This window comes from Pelophylax lessonae (genome assembly GCF_965119305.1).
Source record: "Pelophylax lessonae genome assembly, chromosome: 1".
Classification (NCBI taxonomy): Eukaryota; Metazoa; Chordata; class Amphibia; order Anura; family Ranidae; genus Pelophylax; species Pelophylax lessonae.
Genome location: NC_138768.1, coordinates 439,521,906 through 439,544,926, shown reverse-complemented (window position 1 = coordinate 439,544,926; position 23,021 = coordinate 439,521,906). Strand labels below are relative to the sequence as shown.

At 43.9% G+C, this 23,021-nt stretch overlaps 1 protein-coding gene across 1 annotated transcript in view; it reads right to left on the bottom strand.

The window, feature by feature from the left end:
* Positions 1 to 4,068: 4,068 nt before the first annotated feature.
* The window catches only part of TRIM14 (tripartite motif containing 14), a 129,452-nt gene continuing 110,499 nt past the window's right edge, over positions 4,069 to 23,021 (bottom strand). Inside the window, exons 4-6 of the mRNA XM_082243811.1 lie at positions 21,704 to 21,866; positions 19,308 to 19,400; positions 4,069 to 4,773 (exon numbers count right to left, since the gene is read on the bottom strand). Of these exons, the coding sequence (XP_082099937.1) occupies positions 4,238 to 4,773; positions 19,308 to 19,400; positions 21,704 to 21,866 (792 nt within the window). The 3' untranslated portion in view covers positions 4,069 to 4,237. The remainder of the gene's footprint in view (positions 4,774 to 19,307; positions 19,401 to 21,703; positions 21,867 to 23,021) is intronic.

Here is a 23,021-nt window from a genome sequence, read left to right as displayed (position 1 = left end):
GGATAGGTTCACCTAGTTTTTTTTCTAAATTCCAGCTCCCATATGTTCCAATATACCAGTATTGTACCTTGATGCAGTGGCGTACCAACGGGGGGGGGGGGGGGTGCTGGGGGCCACGCACTGGGGGGGTGTCAGGCTGGCCCGCATATCAGTGTGAAGGAGCTGCAGAGGCAGCTCCTTCAGTCCGCGCTGCTCACGGGGGCGGCGGCCGGCGGGAAGAAGGTGAGCACTGAGCAGCCTCCTGTGTGTGTGTGTGTGACTGGATAGGAGAGGAGATGGGACAGCTGCATATAGAGGAATTCCTCTTTCCGTATCCCTCCTGCTGCCATTGAATGGCTGATTCTCCTCTCCCTCCTGCAGTCATTCAGCGGCTGCAGGAGGAATATGTAAAGATCAAATCATCTATATGCAGCTGTCCCATCCCCTCTCCTATACAACTTGCTGGCCCCCTAGTGCTCTCCAGCCCCCCCTCCCCATGCTCTTAACACCCCCCCTCTCCCAGTGCTCTTAACACCCCCCCCCCCAGTGCTCTTAAAACCCCCCTGCTCTTGACACCCCCCCAGTGCTCTGAAAACCCCTCCTGCTCTTAACACCCCCCCTCTGCTCTTAACACCTCCCCCCAGTGCTCTTAACACCCCCCTCAGTGCTCTTAACACCCCCTTGCTCTTAACACCCCCCCCTGCTCTTAATCCCCCCCCATGCTCTTAACCCCTCAGTGCACTTGTCCCCCCCAGCGCTCCTTAGCCCCCCAGTGCTCTTCAGCTCCCCACAGTGCTTTTCATCTCCCACCTATGCTCTCTGGCTCCCCCAGTGCTCTCCACCTCCCTGTGCTCCCTGGCTCCCCCCTCAGTGAGTTCCAGTTCCCCCTATGCTCTCCATCCCCCTGTTTTTCCCTGTTCCCCCCCAGTGCTTTCCACCCCCTGCGCCTTCCAACCCCCCTACAATGCTTTTCAAACCCCTCTTAATTCTCTCCAGTCCAGTCCCCCCCCCCCCGCACCCTTCAGCTCCTCCAGTGCTCCCTGCTTGCCCTGTGCTCTCCGGCCCCCCTAGTCCTCTTCTATCTTCTATCGTGTCTGCAGCCTCTGACCTTCTTTTGTATCATGTCCTCAGTCTCTGACCATCTCTTGGATCATGTTCTCAGTCTCTGACCATCTCTTGGATCATGTCCTTAGTCTCTGACCATCTCTTGGATCATGTTCTCAGTCTCTGACCATCTCTTGGATCATGTCCTCAGTCTCTGACCATCTCTTGGATCATGTCCTCAGTCTCTGACCATCTCTTGGATCATGTCCTCAGTCTCTGACCATCTCTTGGATCATGTCCTCAGTCTCTGACCATCTCTTGGATCATGTCCTCAGTCTCTGACCATCTCTTGGATCATGTCCACAGTCTCGGATCATCTCTTGTATCATGTCCGCAGTCTCTGATCATCACTTGTATCATGTCCGCAGACTCTGACCATCTCTTGTATCACATCTGCAGTGTCTGACCATCTACTGTATCATGTCTACAGTCTCTGACCATCTCTTGTATCATGTCTGTAGTCTCTGACCATCTCCTGTATCATATCCACAGTCTTTGACCATCTCCTGTATCATGTTCTCAGTCTCTGACCATCTCTTGTATCATGTCCTCAGTCTCTGACCATCTCTTGTATCATGTCCTCAGTCTCTGACCATCTCTTGTATCATGTCCTCAGTCTCTGACCAACCATCTCCTGTATCATGTCCTCAGTCTCTGACCATCTCCTGTATCATGTCCTCAGTCTCTGACCATCTCCTGTATGTTGTCTGCAGTCTCTGACCATCTCCTGTACCATGTCTGTTGTCTCTGACCATCTCTTGTATCATATCCTCAGTCTCGGATTTCTCGTGTATTAGGTCCGTAGTCTCTGACCATCTCTTGTATCATGTCCTCAGTCTCTGACCATCTCTTGTATCATGTCCTCAGTCTCTGACTATCTCCTGTACCATGTCTGTTGTCTCTGACCATCTCTTGTATCATGTCCTCAGTCTCTGATTTCTCTTGTATTAGGTCCGTAGTCTCTGACCATCTCTTGCATCATGTCCTCATTCTCTGACTATCTCCTTTAGCATGTCTCCAATCTCTTACTCAAATTTAAACACATTGATAATAGTATTAGCTATCTGTTTATGCCAAAGGTAAGACTGTGCAGGGGAGGCAGAGAGTGCAAAAGGGGGAACTGTGATTAGAGAGACAGGGGGGGCAGACTGCAAAGGGCACTGTGATAGGGGGGCTGTAAAATTTGTGCAATAAATATTCTTGGAGACATTACAAATTTTTGCGGGTGTTTTTACCTTTTAAAGTGGGGGGGTGCCAGATATAGGATCCGCCCCGGGTGCCAAATGCTCTAGGTATGCCACTGCCTTGATGGCAGAAAAAAATAAGCTTTCTTTGATTTTGAGAACAAGGCCTTACCTTAGCCCTTGCTGTATTTCTTATAAAGCTTTGATTGCTGGCATGTCGATTTGGGACAGAGAAACTAGTAAGACACAGGAAGGAGTTTACCAGCTGACTTCATTAGCACACACCCTTCACCTACAGTGCCTTGCGAAAGTATTCGTCCCCCTTGAACTTTGCGACCTTTTGCCACATTTCAGGCTTCAAACATAAAGATATAAAACTGTAATTTTTTGTGAAGAATCAACAACAAGTGGGACATAATCATGAAGTGGAACGAAAATTTATTGGATATTTAAAACTTTTTTAACAAATAAAAAAACTGAAAAATTGGGCGTGCACACCCAGAAAGTGACAAGTATGACGTCACTTCCAGGTCAGGCTCTAAGTGTCCCCGGCTAGACGGGAGGGCATGTATTGCAATGTGATCTGCATTGCAATACATTCAGTGGACCCCAGAGGAGACCTGCATTGTCTTTTAGACCCTGCATGTCTCATTTAAGAGAACCTGTCATCCATTGGTGTGTGCAACCTATTGCATTAGGGTATGCACAAACACACATGCCTGTATATGAACAGAGCAGTGAATGGTGTCAATAGAGCAGAGATTGGTGTCAGTAGATTTTTTTTTTAATTATTTTTACAATATTATTTTTTATTATTACTTTACTTTTTTTTTTTTTTTTTTTTAGCAGCCCTGTTGGGAGGCTTTGGTGAAATAGTGATGTCTCACTAGACAGAGAAAGGCACTGTGGACAAAGATTTCCTAGTACCTTTCTCTGCAGCAATCAGCTGCACTGGACAGTTTACTATGCTTCAGTTAAGAATGAACACAGGAGTGATCAGTACAGATCACTCACTGTGTTTACTCAGAAAAGGAAAGGGATGGTAAATGAAATATTTACCAGCCCCTTCCCTTGCTCTCCATCCTGAAACATCCCCCCGAGCAGCTGGCGGGAGAGGAGAGGAGGGAAGCTGGCAGCATTGCAGGGGGAGTGCCAGGGAGCAGGGGAAATTGGCACCACACAAAATGATTAGGGTGTGCCCAGGCACACCTGAAACACCCTATGCGCATGCCTATGCTGTCACCTAAAAATCATCACATGGATACTTTTTGTTCCTATGTGATGAAAAACAAAACAAAAATTAAGCAAAAATTTTTTTTTTTGCAGAAAAAAAAAAAGCTACACCCAAGCAGATAAAATCCACCTCCCAAAATTTTTTTTTGAGGCCTCCCATCACATATATGCACGTACGAACATAAATGCATGCGTCAGGGGCACCTATGCATGAAATATCAATTGCGACACACGTTACATATCACCACACAGGCCGGAGTGAGAGTAATAATTCTAGCACAAGATCTCCTCCATAACAGTAAACTTATAACCTAAACGGGGCTTTTGAAGTGTCGCCTATAGAAAATATAGGGTACTGAAGTTTGTCGCCATTTCACAGGCACACACAGATTTAAGGTTTACCATTGTGGGTAGCTAATTACTCGGTGCAACCTTATATTTTATATATCTTACCAAAAATGTGGGTAATATATTGCGCTCGTTTGCCCTAAATTTCACTTTAGTGAGTTTTTTACTGAAATTTTGGGTTTCCTAGACCTTGGCGGTAATATCAAGTGACATAAAAAATTGAAACTACCACTATTGTATTCTCTAGGGTGTCTGCTTTCAGAAAATATATAATGTTTGGGGTTTCATATAATCTTCAGGCCTCAAATTATTTTTTAATTGTGTGCAAAAAATGCAAAAATGGCTCTGGCAGGGAAAAGGAGAAAAAAAACCCCCACTAAACTTCAGCTTTAAGTCAGTCTACAAATTTTGACTGATCCATCCCATAACCGTAGAGCAGGATACAGAGGTTCTGTAAATCTGCAGCGAAAAGTATGCAAGTGCCTCATTCCTGCTGTGACATTAAAGAAAGAAAGAACTCCAGATTCATAGTCCAGGAAAACACCAATTTTCTCTGGGGGGTTGTTGAGATGAATTGCTTTCCTTTCTCCTTTGTGGAAAGCCCAGTACTCATCATCAAATCTTTTAAGACACCATGATCCACTGGTCCATCCGAGGCGACTGAACTCAGAGTCTCCTTTCCTCTGGATGGATGGGTAAGTGACGCCTATCCACCATCCTTGTCCTGCTTGAAGGACATCTACCTCCCAGTAGTGTGTGCCAGAAAAGAAGGAGTCTCTGCTTAGTATTTGCATGAGTTTATCAAACCTTTGAGGGTGGCTGGAGTTAAATTTCCCAAACCAGGCACAGTTCACTGTAAGGAGGTCTTCAGAGAGCCTCAGCTTAGGATGCATTGTATTGGGATCTAATGTTGGACATCTGGCATCTGAAAAGAAGAAAGAAAAGATATTATGAGTTTCATGTTCGTGTGGCTGAGATTGGAATAAAATAATGCATTGTTGCAATCTTGTGGCCTCATTAAAAGTACACAGGTCTTACAGGAATCCTGTGCTGAGAAAAACCATAATTGTCATTGCAGGACTTCCACCTACAGCCACCCAACAAGATGAACTAAAAGATGCATCTGTATGAGGACATGGGCTGGAGATTGCAAAAAGCTCCCAAATGTACACTGACATATACATTTGTGCGCGTCTTTTAACCACTTTACCACCGGAGGATCTTGCTGTCTTACGTCCAGGCCACTTTTTGCGATTCGGCACTGTGCGAATTTAACTGACAATTGCGTGGTCGTGCGACACCGTACCCAAACGAAATTTACGTCCTTTTTTTCCCACAAACAGAGCTTTCTTTTGGTGGTATTTGATCACCTGTGCGATTTTTATTTTTTGCGCTATAAACAAAAAAAGAGCGTAAATTTTGAAAAAATAACAATATTTTTCACATTTTTTTATATGAAACCCCCCCCCCCCCCCAAAAAAAAAATTTAAAAATCAACATTTTTTTTAATTTTTGGCCAATTTGTTTTCTGCTACCTATGTTTGGTAAAAAAAAAAAATCACAATAAGCGTATTTTGATTGGTTTGCGCAAAAGTTATTGCGTTTACTAACTAAGGGAAAGATTTCTGTAATTTTTGGTGTTTTAACGAGTAATGGCGGCGATCTGCGTTTTTTTTTGCGGGACTGCGACATTGTGGTGGACAGATCGGACCCTTGACTGACATTTTTGACACTTTTGGGGGTACCAGTGACATGACTGCAGTAATCAGTGCTATAAATATGCACTGTTACTGTAAAAATGACACTGGCAGGGAAGGGGTTATTTTATTGGAGAGGGAGGGGTTAATGTATGCCTGGTGCTTACTGACATGTGTGGGGGGAGGTGACTGAGTGACACAGGGACAGATCGCAGGTTCAGCTATGCTGAACCCTGCAATCTGACTCTGTCTGTCACTTAGGAGATCCGCCCGCTTTGTTTACACAAGTGGGCGGATCTCCAGACTCGATTCCCCGATGATCGGGGAAGAGCAGCGGCGATCGCAAGGGGAGGAACGAGCCACTTTGCCGCAGTACGGTCAACATGACCGGTCGGCAAGTGGTTAAGCAACTCTCAGTGCATAAGTACATGAGGAAGGCAGCGCATGAACCACACCGGCATGCAATGGATAAAGGAGTCAGGTGAACATCCAGTATAGAAAGGGTTAACAGTTTATTGGTATTGATAACCGGAAAACAAAGTACATAAAATGCTTACATCCCCCTGGGCTGGAGTGGACAAAGGCACCTGGCAGCAAGCAACACGAGTGTGAGGAGGTCATTCTCCCAGGACTGCTGAGCAGTGTGTGCACAAAGCCAGAAACCAGCCGGCGCGAGGATGAAAGGACTCTGCTGTAGTTCCAGAGCGGTGACATCAGCCGGACAGGTGCCACTTGCGGGAAAATACCAGGAACCAGGGTGGGACACAAGCTATATGGTTGCCATGACTACATGTTACGTGCCATGCGCTTTATCAAGTCATGGAAAGGGAACAACAACAAAGGGAACAGCAACAGGGAAATTTCCTGATTCCTTTAAAATTGTGCACATCTCGAGGCACCCCAATCTAAAATGTAAAAAATGTAAATAATAGTTTTTACATATTGCAGCAGCATCCACGCATGTGGGAAAACCCATTATTAGAAATGATTTATTCCTCCACCTTTGCACACCGGTACTGACTAGTATTCTAGAGTTTCTCTTCTCTCTCAGTTTCTCCCCCTTTCTCTGCTAACGTGACCCCAGTGCTGACAAAGGAGCAGTAGAGGGACAAACAAGAATGCTGTGCAAGCGGTGAACATCGTTCATAGCAACCAATGACATAATATGTTGTTAGGATGCCAGTGGCTGGCCCACAAGTGCCCAAAGTTGTAATGCTGCACAATAAAAATCTGTGGCTTTGTGTAACAAAAAGGCAAGCTTCAATCACTCACTGGATTGTTGACAATTTTTGGGTAATCGGTGGCAATTTGTTTGTTTTTTTAGGCATTTTGCCAAGGCACACCTGGGGAACCCAGAAAGCACCCTGGTTGAAAAATGCTGGTCTAATTAATCTCAATGGGCATGGTAACTGTGGGTCCCGGAAAGTGATTATACAGGCCCTGCACACTATATGTCCTCTGTGTTTCATGCGTGCATGAAGCCTAATACCGATTCGCTGACTTCAACACTTTCTAAACTATTGATCTAGGAGAAGCTTGCAGCAAATGAAGTCACACCAATGTCAGAATGTGATCTGCATGTTGGTTCTATGTTAACGAATCTGGTAAAGCAGTAGTTATTTTTAGTCAGTTCTAAAAAGACACTAAACTTCTGTTTACAACAGACTGTCCTCTCTCAGAGGGGAGCGATAGCGGGTGTCAGGCGGCAATCGGAGTCGCCTAACCCGTGCATCGGCCGCCTCCAGCACGCGCTCGCCCCCTAGCTTCCCGCACGTGACCGACGTAGGTCTACGTCGGTTTGCGTAGGAGAGCCACCCTGCCGTAGTAAAGCTGCGGCGGGTGGTCGGGAAGTGGTTATATAATCTTCTATTGCTCTCAGCCTCCTCTAAATCTCCAAACTCCTTTTTTTTTTTTTTGCTGCTATGATTAGATTTTTCTATTGACTGAGGGTGTCTAAATGTTTTTTTTTTCCATTGTCCCCTTATGTAGGAACGTAGACACCCTCTGATGCTCACTCCTAAAATGGATTATGGGATTTGTAGTGCACATTACCACAAAGAAAGAGCACTGTTCCTTTCAAACCAATGAAGTGAGGGAGAAAATGAGAAGTTTGAGAGCCCATGGTGGACTTTTTAAGGAGGTAGCAAAACACAATAGGAAACAATTTCAATATTATTTATTTATTATTGTTTTATTTTTGAGAATAAGGATGCTGTTAGAGCCGGTTCACACTGCGGCGACCATAAGTCACCCCATGTTGGAGCGACTTTTTACCGCGATTTTACCGCGACTTTACCGCGACTTCTGAATTATTTTGTGCGACTTATATGACAGACGACTTTGTGTTTGGCCAATCAGAATATGATGTGTTGTGACCCAATTCCCCTTTACTGTTTTTTTTTTTTACTCATTTCCTCATTGCCCACCAGTGCCACGTATCAGTGTCCACCAGTGCCACAGCCCACCAGTGCCACGTATGTGTCCACCAGTGCCACTGCCCACCAGTGCCACGTATCAGTGTCCACCAGTGCCACTGCCCACCAGTGCCACGTATGTGTCCACCAGTGCCACTGCCCACCAGTGCCACGAATCAGTGTCCACCAGTGCCACATATCAGTGCCACGAATCAGTGTCCACCAGTGCCACGTATCAGTGCCATGTATCAGTGCCACAAATCAGTGTCCACCAGTGCCACGAATCAGTGTCCATCAGTGCCACGAATCAGTGCCACGAATCAGTGTCCACCAGTGCCACGTATCAGTGCCACGAATCAGTGTCCACCAGTGCCATGTATCAGTGCCACGAATCAGTGCCATGAATCAGTGTCCACCAATGCCACTTATCTGTGTCCACCAGTGCCACTCACACAGACCAAGCAGAGATAATGGAATATATATATATACCATTACACACATATATATATATATATATATATATATATATATATATATATATATATATATACCATATAGGCATGGCTGCAATGTGGGGAATGCCTGGCTAATCTCTTGCTTCTTCCTGGAAAGTCTGATAACAAGTCGCTTCAATTAAGATAAGGAGGCGACTCCCATTGAAGTATATGGGACAAGTCGGATCACAGGTCGCCTCAAAGTAGTACAGGACCCTTTTCTGAAGTCGGAGACTTCAAGACGGCACTGATTGATTAACATTGCTTTTGTTATGTCAAGCGACCTGGGGCGACACAAGTCGCCTCACAAGTCGTGCTAGTGTGAATGGGCTGTTATTGTAGGCAACGTAAAGGGAATCATTATTCTAAGGCAGCTCTCCCATGAGTGCTGGCTCCAAGCAGGAATTGGGTGTGCATAAAGGGAAGGTCCAAAACATATCAAGTCCAGATTTAATTTCATTCAGTCTCTTATATCACAAAAAGACAAAGTGTTCTGGGGGGTTTAGAGGGTTCTCTTTCATCAGGGCCTGGTTCTGTTTAATGAAATGTGTAGCCGACTGATAAAAATGGATGACTCCTAAAGGGGTAATTAGTATACAGTAATTGCTTCAGATGGCGGTCAACCACCTCTTTAAAATTTCTTTCTATGATCAGATGTACAGAACCACAAGAAAAAAAAAAAAGATTCCAATTTTTTTTTCCTCAAAAGCAGATCAGAATATTAATACAGATATCTGACATGTTGCAATTTTACAAAAATGTTTGCTTTTGTCTATATAAATATTTTCAGTTTAATAATACCTGAAACAAAATTGCCCCTTGCTATAGCTTGGCATAGGAAGGAAGAACAGGAAGTGAAGGGAAATCTCCCAAATGAGACACAGGTTGCAAAAAACAAAACTGACAGGGGTTATAGCCCTCACTTATTCTATCAAAAATAGAAAAAAAGATTTGCTTTTAGTTCTACTTTAGTAGTAAGTGGGAATTGTAATTAGAAAGCAAATCTCTAATTTCTGTCCTTTTTAATTATTTTCCCCACACGGTCTATATCCAGAATATAACTATTAAAAAACGAACTCCTCTCCTAAATACAGTCAATCTTATTTTCTCACAAAAAAAACTGGAACTTAGTAATAGTGAAAGCAGCTGTTTTTCGTTAGCTTTTTAAAAACGGTGTAATCTGTTTGATAAAATTCACAAACATATTGATTTGCTGCCATCTAGTGTCTAAATTAATGTATTACATAATCTAATCAAAAAAAGAATAATTTGGTTTGTTAAAATCAAAGTGCCTGAAAGAGCGATAGACGATAGTAAACACTTATCTCTCCTACTGCCCAGGTGGCTGAAAACTACTCTGATGCAGAGAAATAATACAACTAAAGCTGGATACTCACTATACAATTTTCTATAGATTTTTTTCCTTTAGATTTACCAAAACCATATAATATGAGGTCAAACCTAAACACTTTCAATTTGTATGCAATCAGTCAGGCCCTTGCACTACATAGTTGAAGGTAAATCTAAAGGAAATCAAACCACAAAAGTTGTATAGTGTGTATTCAGCTTAAAGCTGGATACACACTATCCAACTTTTGTGGTTAGATTTCCTTCAGATTTACCTTTTCTATGTAGTGCAAGGGCCTGACTGATTGCATACAAATTGAAAGTGTTTAGGTTTGACCTCATATTATATGGTTTTGGTAAGTCTAAAGAAAAAAGTCTTCAGAAAATCTTATAGTGTGTATGGCCCATTAGACTCTTCAGAAAAAAAGACTCCGAGTAGTGTTGACCTGCTGGTCCCCTACTGAACTCAGTGGTTCATACCACTGACTTCTATATGACTACAGGTCTTAGCAGTGATGATGGAACCACAGTGCACAGTGCAGGGGCCATTGTCATAAAGAATAAAATATAGGATTTGATACAGAAACACAGTGGGGGTTTTCAGCTGCTTTGAATGATGTTGGGCTTCCGGTGTGTTGCTGTACCTTTAGGCTCGGTTTCCACTGCTGCGGCTACAGAGTCGCGCTACTTCTAGCGCGACTCTGTTGTGTTCACTTGTTCGCGGCTTTCAGTGAGACTTGTCCCTCATTATAGAAGGAAGTCGCACTGAAGTCGGCCCAAAAGTAGTGCACAAACTACTTTTCAAGTCGCCGCAACTCAAGTCGCGGCAGTGAGAACGGGCCAAATAGAAATGAATGACTTTTGACTTGCTGTGCGACTTGACATGTGTCAAGTCGCACAGCAAGTCGCAACAGTGGAAACCGAGCCTTAGGCAGTGGTGGGCTTCCACCTGGTAACCTACTCTCAGTACATGATTTTCTATATATGTCAACAGGAGTCAAATGTCATATATAAAAGCTGTAATACTACTAGGGTTGTAACCAAACACGTATTAATTACACAGGTTCTGTGGTTGATTAAGGGGGTAATTAAACTCACTTAGTCCCTTATCTGCATTAAATTAGACCTGTTTAATTAATAAGTGTTTGGGTTTAAATGGATAAGGTAAGTACTACTGTCATTCTACATGACAGCTTCCCACTTTAAATAGTTAGGATGCTGGTGGGACAGGCACGGCTGGGTCCTTAACAATTAGTGACATCACTGGCCCCATTCACTTACATGTCTAGAAATCCCCAGGCATGCAAGCAAAAGAGCCCAGAAAAATATGAGGATTCCCCCCAGTTATCCATGCATGGCCTTTCAAGTCTATTTAGGGTTGGGCATGCAAAAAAAAAAAAAAAGGAATGGAAAGAAAAGCAAAAGACCCCCCCCCCCAAAAAAAAAATCCACACCAGACCCTGATCAGAGTATGCAGCCTGGCCCAGGCCAGCAAAGAGAGAGGACAAGCTTGTGCCCCCCCCCGACTTATGAACCATACCTGGCCACAGGGCAAAGCACCTTGTCCCCACGTTGATGAGGACAAAGAACTCTTCCCCACAATCTTGGCCTTTGTTTGTGGGGTGTCTGCGGCAGGGGGGCTTATCAGAATCTGCTCCACTTGGCAGAGGGGAATGCCGATGCACGGGGCCGGCGGCCGCGATTGCTGCCGGGCAGCCCACGATCGCTCTCCGCTGAGAGAGAAGGATGGTCAGCTGCTGTAAACACAGCTAACCGTTCTTCTCTCTGAAATGATCACAGAGTGCCTGTGATCCTTCTATATAGGATCACAGGTCTCTGATCATTTCAAAAGCCCAACCCCCCACAGATAGTAAACACTCCCCTAGGCTTACATTTAACCCCTTGATCACCCACTGTGTTAACCCCTTCCCAGTGTCATTATTACAGTAACAGTGCATATTTTTAGCACTGATTACTGTAGTAATGTCACTGGTCCCCCCAAAAGTGTCAAAAAGGTCAGTTAGGGGTCCGATCTGTCCGTCGCAGTCCCGCTAAAAATCGCAGATTGCCGCCATTACTAGTAAAAAATAAATTAAAAAAATGACATAAATTTTTCCCCTAATTTGTAGATGCAATAACTTTTGCGCAAACCAATCAAAATAGGCTTATTGCGATTTTTTTTACAAAAAATATGTCGCAGAATACAAATTGGCCTAAAAGGATAAAAAATTCTGATAGTTAAAAATTTTTTGGGGAATGTTACAAAGCAGAATGTGAAAAAAAATATATTTTTTTTTCAGAATTGTTGCTCTTTTTCTGTTTATAAAAATAAAAAAAGCACAGGTGATCAAATACCACCAAAAGAAAGCTCTATTTGTGGGAAAAAAGGACATAAATTTATTTCTGTACAGTGTCGCACGATCGCGCAATTTTTTCGTGCCGAATCACAAAAAATGGCCTGGTCATTAAGGGGGCAAATTCTTCCTGTCCAGAAGTGGTTAATAATAAGGTGGAGCCAGCTGTCAAACTTTGCAAGCTAAAATTGTAGCAGAAGCGAAGCTTTGCAGCTGCAGCATGTGTAAAGCATTATCTTGCTTGCTGTAAAATTTAGGTGGGCAATCCCATATTTTTAACACATACAAGCAATTCCTGGCGCTGAAAAACGATTTGTCAGTGGTCCCAAGAACTGTGGTATCCAGCTGTATGGGATGGACGGATTTTAGCCAAAGTGCCAGTAAGTTATATCAGGTTTGCAGCTGACCCATGCTCAGATCCAGCTGAGAGACATATGACACAACAAATTGATGGGTATGATAGCGCTCCCAAAAATAATGACAGGTGGGCACTTAAATTCACAATTAAAAATGAATAGTCACAGTGAAAAAATGTCATATTTATTAAAATCGGTAAAAGCACTGTTAGGCAGGGTGCATCCAGCTGTGAGGCAATACCTGTTGAGGAGACCCAGGGATTGGGTGGGATCGACTACCCAGATCCTCAGCTTGTGAAGGGGCATCAGGAACGATTGTGCCAGGGAGATGGAGACACCTGAAGGTGATGGAGAAAGGAGGGGGGGGGGGAAGCTCAACCCCCCGTGGCCCAAACCAGCCGCAAGCTGACCTACAGCACAGCGGCGTCTCCTTGCTTCAGGCGACTGGAGCAGCGCTGATGGATGACGTCATCAGCGGATGACAATCAACTCCCGGAAGTCCATTCAGATCACCGTTCCCGATGTGAATGTCAGCCTCACCGCACCGGACGTGACTCACCCTACAGCAGCAATGGCTACCTGGCAATGGGGAAAGCAAGAAGCCACAGGATGGAGGATGACATGTTTTGGGCTGAGCCCTTCGTCAGATCTCTAGTGGCAACGTGAAAGGGCTCTTTCACACGGGCGTTCCTTTTTTTTTGCCCGATCAGGTCCTTTTTTTTTTTTTTGTAACGGACACGGATGACACTTGTGTCATCCGGTCCGTATGTCCGTTTTTCATCCCATCCGTTTGCGGATGAAAAACTGACATAATGCATGTCTATGTAAATACGGATGTCTGCGGATGACACCACTGACATCCGTTTTTGCTTCAGTTCCGTTTTTTGAAAGGAAGAAAAAATAGGGTTCTCCTCCGTTCAAAAAAACTGAACTGAACTGAACTGACAAAAAACGGATGTCAGAGGATGATCATCCGATGACATCCGTATTTACATAGAGATACATTATGTCCGTCTTTCATCCGCAAACGGATGGGATGAAAAACGGACATACGGAACGCCCGTGTGAAAGAGCCCAAAGGGATTTAAATAAAGGGAAAGGGAGGGGAATGGAGAGGCGTTACCACCCACTCCCTGGCTCCACCTTCAAACCACTATTGTGAACAAAATCAAAATCAATACACAGAATGATGCACCAATACACATAAGCTGTGGACATATGCATAATGAACAACCAAAAGATATTTGTAAATAAAAAATATATAAAAAAATATATATATTAAAGAAAAGAAAATATATAAAAAATAAAAAATTGGAAAATAATAAATGTGGGCCAAATGAAGAATGGATAGCAATGAATCTAAAATCAAATATGAAAAATAAACCCGGGGGAAGGAAAGTGATGAATGGATGAAATGTATTGAGAAAAGATAAGGAATTAATAAAACACATATGGGGTAGGTGATGAATGATGAAGGGGGAGAGAAAGAGGGTGGGGGGGGAGGAAACAGATGACCTTTAGATCACGGAACATATGTCCCATTCCTCATTTAACCCATGGGGGGAAAGTGTGTTGAGTTTGTAAATCCAGAATGTCTCTCTCTTGCAAAGCAAGGAGAAACGTTTGTTGTTGGTAAGGGTGCCCTTGGGAACAAATTTAATGGCCCAAACTTTCAGAGCTTGCAAATTACCATTGTGGTGGGTGGTGAAGTGGCGGGGAACACTGTGAGGAACTTTTCCATTTTTAGTGGTCAATCCTTGGACAATAGCCTTACGGTGCTCGCCTATCCGTGTACGTAAATGGCGGATAGTGTGGCCAACATAAAGAAGGTTGCAAGGACAGTGCAACACATATACCACAAACTGTGTGGAACATGTGATGAACTGACGGATAGAATAACTATTGCCAAGTGTGTCACAAAAGGAGTTGCGCCCATGGAGTATAAACTGGCAAGTGAGGCAACTCCTTTTCTTACATTGAAAGGTGCCCACTCTGTCATTAAAGTAGGACCTGATGTCCATAGTTCTGTCACCCGTGGGTCTATTTACTTTGCTAGGGGCAATGTTGTTCTTGATGGTACGCGCCCTCCTATAAATAACCTGAGGGGCCAGGGGGAGATGGGGACCTAATCTGGGATCGGATCGTAGGATTGACCAATGTTTTATAATAATGTGGGTGATCTGTTTATAATTGTTATTGAAACCGGTAATGAATCTGGCTTGGTGAGTGACTCCAATCCCTGAAGAACTGGCCTCTGAATTACCAATGGGGGTAGGTCCATGCAAGTTGTGAAAGCTGTTTGTATCAAATCCTCGGGAAAACCTTTTTCCAGAAACTTTTCTCTCATAAGTTGACCCTGGGCTACGTAGTCCTCCATCCGGGAACAGTTCCTGCGAAGCCTCAGGAACTGGCCCTTAAGTATGTTCTTCTTCCAAGAGGGGTGGTGGCAACTCCCAAAATGTAAATAGGAGTTGCCCGCCACCGGCTTGGAATGGTTTAGAGTCACAATGGCGCCGTCAGCGTGAGTGAGCTCCAAATCCAAGAAGACCAAACGTACAGGGTCAATTACGTGTGTAAAGGTCAGGCCAAAGGTATTGTTGTTGCAATGGTCAGCAAAAGCCTGAAAAGTGTCCAAGTCTCCGTCCCCAAATAATAAGCACGTCATCTATGTAACGACCATAATAGACTAAGTGCTTGGAAAAAGGGTTGTTGTGCCAGATGTTAAATTCCTCCCAAAAACCCATGGTGAGATTGGCATAGCAGGGTGCAAAGTTTGCTCCCATGGCAGTGCCTTTGGTCTGCAGGTAAAATTTATCAAGGAAAGAAAAATAATTATGTTCTAAGCAAAAACGTGTTCCCTCTGCCAAAAAAGATGCCTGGAGGGGGTTCAATTGTCCATCCCCGGTGAGAAAGTGATGGAGAGCTCGGATGCCAACGTCATGGGGGATTGACGTGTACAGCGAACACACATCTAGGGAGGCCCAATGGTACCGGTTGTCCCAAGGATAATTCCCGAGCATTTCCAACACGTGACCCGAATCTCGGATGTATGATGGAAGCTGTTGTATGATGGGTTGTAAGAACCAATCGATATACTCGGAAAGACCACTGATGAAACCGTTGGTGCCGGCCACAATGGGTCTCCCTGGAGGGTCCACCAGGTATTTGTGGACCTTGGGGAGATGATAAAAATACGGTGTGCTGCATGCCGGGGGGAGAAGGAATTGACCTTCTCTCGGTGAGCACCTCCGCCCTAACTGCTGCCTGTACCATCTCCCCAAGGGCCGATTGAAACTCTGGGAGGGGGTCATGAGGAAGAACGGTGTAAGTGTCGGTGTCAGACAATAGTCGTAGAGACTCATTGATGTAAGCCACCCGATCCTGCACCATGATCCTCCCTCCCTTGTCGGCCTGCTTGATCACAATGTTGCCATTCTGTTTAAGTGCTGTGAGGGCACTCAGTTCAGAAGATGATAAATTGGACCTCTGTGCGGTGGTATTGTCACACATGTTGATAAGTTCCTTGTAGACTACATGATAGTAGGCTTCCAAGAAAGGACCTCTTGACTGGGAGGGGTAAAAGGAGGAACGTGGACGGAAGGAGGTATGCGTGACAGGAGGATCAAAGCAGGCCTCAAGTGGCTGACTGTCTATGTGCCCTTCTTCCCAAAGATCCCGTAAACATGCAGGTTCCAGGATATCAGTGGGGGGGCTTGTGTTGGAAGAGGGGGTGCTGTTGGAAAAACCTGTGGATGGAATGGTAACTGTGGTGTAATGCCGCTGGACTGTCAGGTTTCTGATGAATCGATTGAGGTCTTTAAAATATGAAATTTATTAGCCCTAACATTGGGTGAAAAACTCTGGACAATAAAGAGAGTTCAGCCTCATTCAAATGGTGGGAGGACAAGTTTTAAATTTTAATTGTGGTATTTTGTGGGCCACTGTTGTCTATACCTCTTTTCTGTCTTTTTTGTTCTTGTTCTCTTAGTTTGCGACCCCCACGTCTACCTCTTGAAGTTTTCTTTTTTCGGGTGGGCAGGTGGGGGGTAGTCCTAAAAAAGGAAGGGGGCTAGGGCCAGAGCCTCTTGGCCCCGGCAAAATGGTAGGGGAAGGAGTGGGAGTCTCAATAGGCTCAGTAAGGGTATGGGTCACCACAGGCCAATCACCGTCGAGAGGACAAAAAGAATTGGAATGGGGAAGGTGAAATGGTGAATTATGTACAGCAATGGCCAAGGATTCACTGGATGCTGAGGAAGTAACTAGATTGGCTATAAGGGAAGAAGAACAAGGGACCTCATTCGCCAAAGGCACAGGACCTCCTGAGGGAAGAGGTGGAGGTGGCACATCATGTTCGGGGGGGGGGGGTGGTACTGAAGCTTCTTTGAATGCTTGGATGTTTTCTTACTTTTCTCACTATGCTTATCCCTGGTGGGACCATTATTGTTCCCAGGTGGCATATTTCTCACCTGTTTAATGGGGACTGGATTTGGGTGCCTCCTATCCTGGTTAGAATTCCTAGGAGCGCCCTTATGCTGACCTCTTTCTAGATTGGTATTCCTGAAGGTGCCCTTGGGGTTGGGTCCAGGACCCAACGATGGGCAAGGCCAACATGGTCAACGAGACCAGTTGAAAACCTTGCCGTCATTATAATCCTTCAGGTCTCGTTCAAACTTCTGTAGTTTTTTTCTGTACCATACTATCTTCGAATCGAATAAGGTTCTGATCTAATACCTGCTGCCACTTAGTAAAGAGGCAGGACTCTGAAAAGGACTGGACATCTGATTCCAAGGAAGCAACCAACTCTATGGCCTTAGCCAATTTCCGATCACGTTGTTGTATAATGAGTTGTATCCATTTGTTGGTGCAGAACTCTGAAAAGAGATGCCAGTCCTTGTCCAGGTCCTCGTCTAGAAAATCACAACTTTTCTTAACCCTAAGTCCCCTGGGGGTGATCTTGAGTTCCAAGAATTTTTCTAGAAAGGACTTATCCCAACACTGCGTACACTCAAACTCACAAGCATGTTGCAGTGCGAGGAAAGCCTTCCTCATACGGACTTCGAAATCCTCTGAATGCGGAGGACCAGGTGGAGTGTCCGGTCGTACAGGAGAGGTAAGAACGGAGGTGATACTCTTATCTTGATTGCCTGAAAAAAGGCAAAATATAGACTTGAGTCTGGTGGCCCGGTCCAGGGCCATGGGAAAAGGGAAAGCAAAAGAAAAATGTGTGAGACTGAAAACTAAATGTATCTACGTATATATAGGTGTAGGGCATACACATATATATATATATATATATATATATATATATATATATATATATATATATATATATATGAAAATCGGATGGATGTTGTAATGATATGAATTGATGTGAACAAAACACAAAAAGACCAAACAGCTTGAAAAAAGAAAAAAAAAAAATAACTATATGAATGGTGAGAAATGATGCATCAATGGACAACGAGCACACATAAGTCTTCTATGTGGGACAGTGTCAAAAGCCTTACTAAAATCTAGATATGCAATGTCTACTGCACCTCCACCGTCTATTATTTTAGTCACCCAGTCAAAAAAATCTATAGTGGGCTTCTAAAAAGCGTCCAAGGCTATGTGCAAATTCAAACAAATGGATGAGGAATGGCAATAATCATCATGATGATAATGAGAAAGATATACTGCACAAGCAAACCAATAGTCTCTGATGTAAAAGTTCACGCTGCCTGGAAAAAAGGAAAAACAGCAAACACATACAAGCATTTCCTGGCGCTGAAAAACGATTAGTCAGAGGTCCCAAGAACTGTGGTATCCAGCTGTATGGGATGGACGGATTTTAGCCAAAGCACCAGTAAGTCATATCAGGGTTGCAGCTGACCCATGCTCAGATCCAGCTGAGAGACATATGACACAACAAATTGATGGGTATGATAGCGCTCCCAAAAATAATGACAGGTGGGCACTTAAATTCACAATTAAAAATGAATAGTCACAGTGAAAAAATGTCACATTTATTAAAATCGGTAAAAGCACTGTTAGGCAGGGAGCATCCAGCTGTGAGGCAATACCTGTTGAGGAGACCCAGGGATTGGGTGGGTACGACTATCTGATCCTCAGCTTGTGAAGGGGCATCAGGAATGATTGTGCCAGGGAGATGGAGACACCTGAAGGTGATGGAGAAAAGAGGGGGGGAGGAGAAGCTCAACCCCCCGTGGCCCAAACCAGCCGCAAGCTGACCTACAGCACAGCGGCATCTCCTTGCTTCAGGCGACTGGAGCAGTGCTGATGGATGACGTCATCAGCGGATGACAATCAACTCCCGGAAGTCCGTTCAGATCACCGTTCCCGATGTGAATGGCAGCCTCACCGCACCGGAAGTGACTCACCCCACAGCAGCGATGGCTACCTGGCAATGGGGAAAGCAAGAAGCCACAGGATGGAGGATGACATGTTTCGGGCTGAGCCCTTTGTCAGATCTCCAGTGGCAACGTGAAAGGGATTTAAATAAAGGGAAAGTGAGGGGAATGGAGTCTCCTCAACAGGTATTGCCTCACAGCTGGATGCACCCTGCCTAACAGTGCTTTTACCGATTTTAATAAATGTGACATTTTTTCACTGTGACTATTCATTTTTAATTGTGAATTTAAGTGCCCACCTGTCATTATTTTTGGGAGCGCTATCATACCCATCAGTTTGTTGTGTCATAAATCCCATACTTTTTGCTGAGAAACAAACATCCTATTATAGGAACAGGTTACCTTAAAAAAATAAATAATTCCCCCTAAAAGGGTAACAGAACTTACGTTTTAAGAACAGTGATCTGTCCACAAAGGCCTTTGTTTTAATTAACGTTCCAGGTTTTTGTGTTGCTCTCTCTCTGAGGCCACTAAATGTATCTAAATATAAAAGATGAATATTTTATTATATTTGTCTAATTTAAAAAATAGCACACGTTTCATTAATTTGTTAATTCATAAATCACATCGCTCTCTGATTAGTAGGTCATTGACCACCCTCCAAATGCTTTTATCTTTCTCTGCCACCAATCAATTTGTTCCTGAGCTTTATGTGAAAGAAAACATCCCTGATATCCCTTTAGATGAGCATGATTAACAGCAATCAATCAGCAATCTTGCACAGCAAGTCTGCACCACCCAGTACATTTAAAGGGAACAAGGGGAGGTGTTCTTTCATTGAATGTTTTTTAAAAAGACCTGGAATGTTTACACATAGCTCCCAACTGTCCGTGACTTGGAACAAAGTCCCTCTGTCCCTCTTTCCTCCTCATTTGTTCCTCATTTTGGTCTGATCTATAAAGTTGTATATAAAATACATTATTAATCTATTAAAAAGTATTTGGCAGTGCAAAACATTCCATTTAAATTTCTGCATTTGTAAATTTTAAAAGCCAGTATAAAGAAATAGTAGAGGTAAAAAAGCACTTGTGGGTTTAAAGGGGAAGTTCAGCCTAAAACTAAAATCTCGAAATCTACTTGCAGCCACATTCTAAAGGCCCGTACACACCATAAGGAAATCGGAAGTGAAATTTCGTCCGACTAATGATCTGCCGATTTTCAGATCGTTAGTATAGTGCTTTTGACAGCCGATTACCAATTTTCGTATGACAAAAGCTGGATGTGCAGGCTATAAAAATTTTAGCGTACGTCAACACAATGTCCGATTTTCGTTTAATTAATAAAGTTTTTGTCCGAAGAAAATCATAAGAGCAAGACTAGGCATGCTCGGAAATGAAAGAATACTTACAAAACAATTCAACACATGACATCACTTCTGAAGTAGAATTCTGTCGTACGGGCATTTTCATATGAAGGTAACCTCTTCACTTTCCATATGAGACTAGCATGCAACAAAAAAACTAAAGAAAATTCCTCCAATAATCTGATCGTGTGTAGGAGGCTTTAGACGAACCTAACACTGTAAAGCTAAAATTGCTATACATACTTTTTCTGAGGCCGATCTGGTCGGGTCTCCAGCGGCAGAAGCTTTGTGCAGGAGACAGCCGTGAAATGCCTGGGAAGTGACGTTACTCATAGAGTTACTATAGGGCTTCCGTTGGCAGCTGCCTCTTCTGCACACTCCCACACACTGAAGCCGCCGTTGACAGCTCAGCTTGGGACCGGACCGGAGAGGCTGCAGAAAAGGTATATATAGCGATTTTTGCTTTACAGGGTTAGATAGGTTAGTCTTAGAATTTGGCTGCAAGTAGGTTTAGAGATTTTAGTTTTAGATTGAGCTTCTACTTTAACAAATCTTTTTTTTTTTTTGTATAATTTATCTTCAGGCTCCATTCACACCAATTTTTTTTTTTAATGCTTTTTGCTGAAACGCAGGACATTATTGTTAACATCGGTTCCTATGCAACATGTTCACATCAATGCATTTTTTGTGCCTCTGCATTGTTGGAGAGGGTCTGGGACTTTTTTAAATGCAAAAACTGATTTTTTTTTTGATTTTTTGGTTCAATAGACTTCAATGGAGGAACTGCAGAAAAGCATGTAGTGCGTTTTTACTGCGCATTTATCACATTTTTGCTGCGATTTACATTTTTTTAATCTTCCCAGCAACAAATGTGTCAAAAAAAGCCCAAAAAAAACACAAACGGCAGTACAAATCGCGGTAAAAAAAAAACGCAAAAAGCACTGCAGACACTCAAACACAAACTACATATGTGTGAATGGAGCCTTAAGGAGTCATGGCAAGTGGTGTGTTTTATGCCTACATACTTTTGCTAATAAGTGTTCCTCATTCCCATCTCAAAAAGTTGGGAGGTATGTGTTTACACTTTACAAGTGCCTACCAGCCCCTCACACCAAACTGGAGCAAAAAGCATCAGAGACACCAAGGGATGATGTCACTGGGTCGCAAAATATGTATTTATTGAAAAACAAAATATTTGTTGGGCAGGGAGGAGGGTGGGGCAAGGGAAGGTATTAATGGTATATGCACAGACTACACTTCAACTTTGCAGAAGGTTTAATACCATTCTGAAAAATAAGGTCTTGCTGGCTTTGTGTAGCGTAAGGAAGAAGTAATCCCTCTTCTTCTGCCAGATTTTGTCATTAATAGGCAAATGATTACACTGCTTATAGCAGATTGCTATCCACTAAAAATGTCATCAAAGCAATTTGGAAATGTTTACCATCTTGCAAATGCTTACATACCTACCTATCATGCTTACCTTTTTGAAGGCGGATTGTAAGAGACTCCTTAAATAAAGACTTGAACGTTTCTGTGAAGGAGCCATAGTAATTTTCCAGATGTTCAAAAGTAACTGGGACTGGATGCCACTGTTCAGCTGGACCAATGGAAGTCCTAATCTCCCTCTCCGATGCTGCATAATCCTGGGTAAAAATTAGTTTATTTAGTATCACTGAACCAATAATAAGGCCCTATGCACACGCGGCGTTTTTAACGCCGCTGTAAGTAGCGTCAGGAGTTTTCTTTTTGCAGCCTAAAAACACACCTCTATGTTATTCTATGGCCTCATGCACACACAGACGTTTTTGAGCTGTAAGTGGCCTAGGCGTTTTTAAGCTGCAACAAAAACCCACGGCCTGCGTGTTCTGAGGACCAGCGTTACAGCTGTAAAAACGTCTGATGCTGCTAAAGGCTGAATAACGTTGCTATAACGTTGCTTAACGTGCGTTAAGCCACGTTATATGTTTTTTTTTTCTTCCATTCAAAATCAATGGTTCCCTATGGGAGCCTATTGATTTCAATGTAAATCGCACCGCAAGTCGGATCAGGATGATCCGACTTGCGGCACGACTTGCGCTGTGAGAATCTTGAGGGGGAACTCCACGCCAAAATGGGAAAAAACGGCGTGGGGGTCCCCCCAGGTTCCAAACCAGGCCCTTCGGGTCTGGTATGGAATTTGAGGGTAGCCCCACCCCATAAAAGGCAGTGTATGTGAATAACGACAGGAGACGTTTTGGAAAGTTTATTTAAAATCTTCATCCGGTCTTCTCCACTCTGGTCTTCTCCACTCTGCTCTTCTGGTCTTCTCCTCTCCGCTCTTCTGGTCTTCTCCTCCTCCGCTCTTCTGGTCTTTTTCTGTCCGCTCTTCTGCTGTCCGCTCTTCTGCTCTTTTGCCCTTGGCTCTTCTTCCTCCGGTCCTCCTCCGACGATGTCTCCGGTGATTATGCTGGTCTCCGGTCTCTGCAGCTTAATATATAGCCATTAGGGGCGTGGCCTCTCAATGACGTCATCGGGAGGCCCCACCCCCTTATGTCACAGATGATGTCGTCTGTGACATAAGTGGGTGGGGCCTCCCGGTGACGTAATTGAGAGGCCACGCCCCTAATGGCTATATAGTAAGCTGCAGAGACCGGCATAATCACCGGAGACATCGTCGGAGGAGGACCGGAGGAAGAAGAAGAGCCAAGGGCCAAAGAGCAGAAGAGCGGACAGCAAAAGAGCAGAAGAGCGGACAGCAGAAGAGCTGAGGAGGAGAAGACCGGAGGAGGAGAAGACCGGATGAAGATTTTTAATAAACT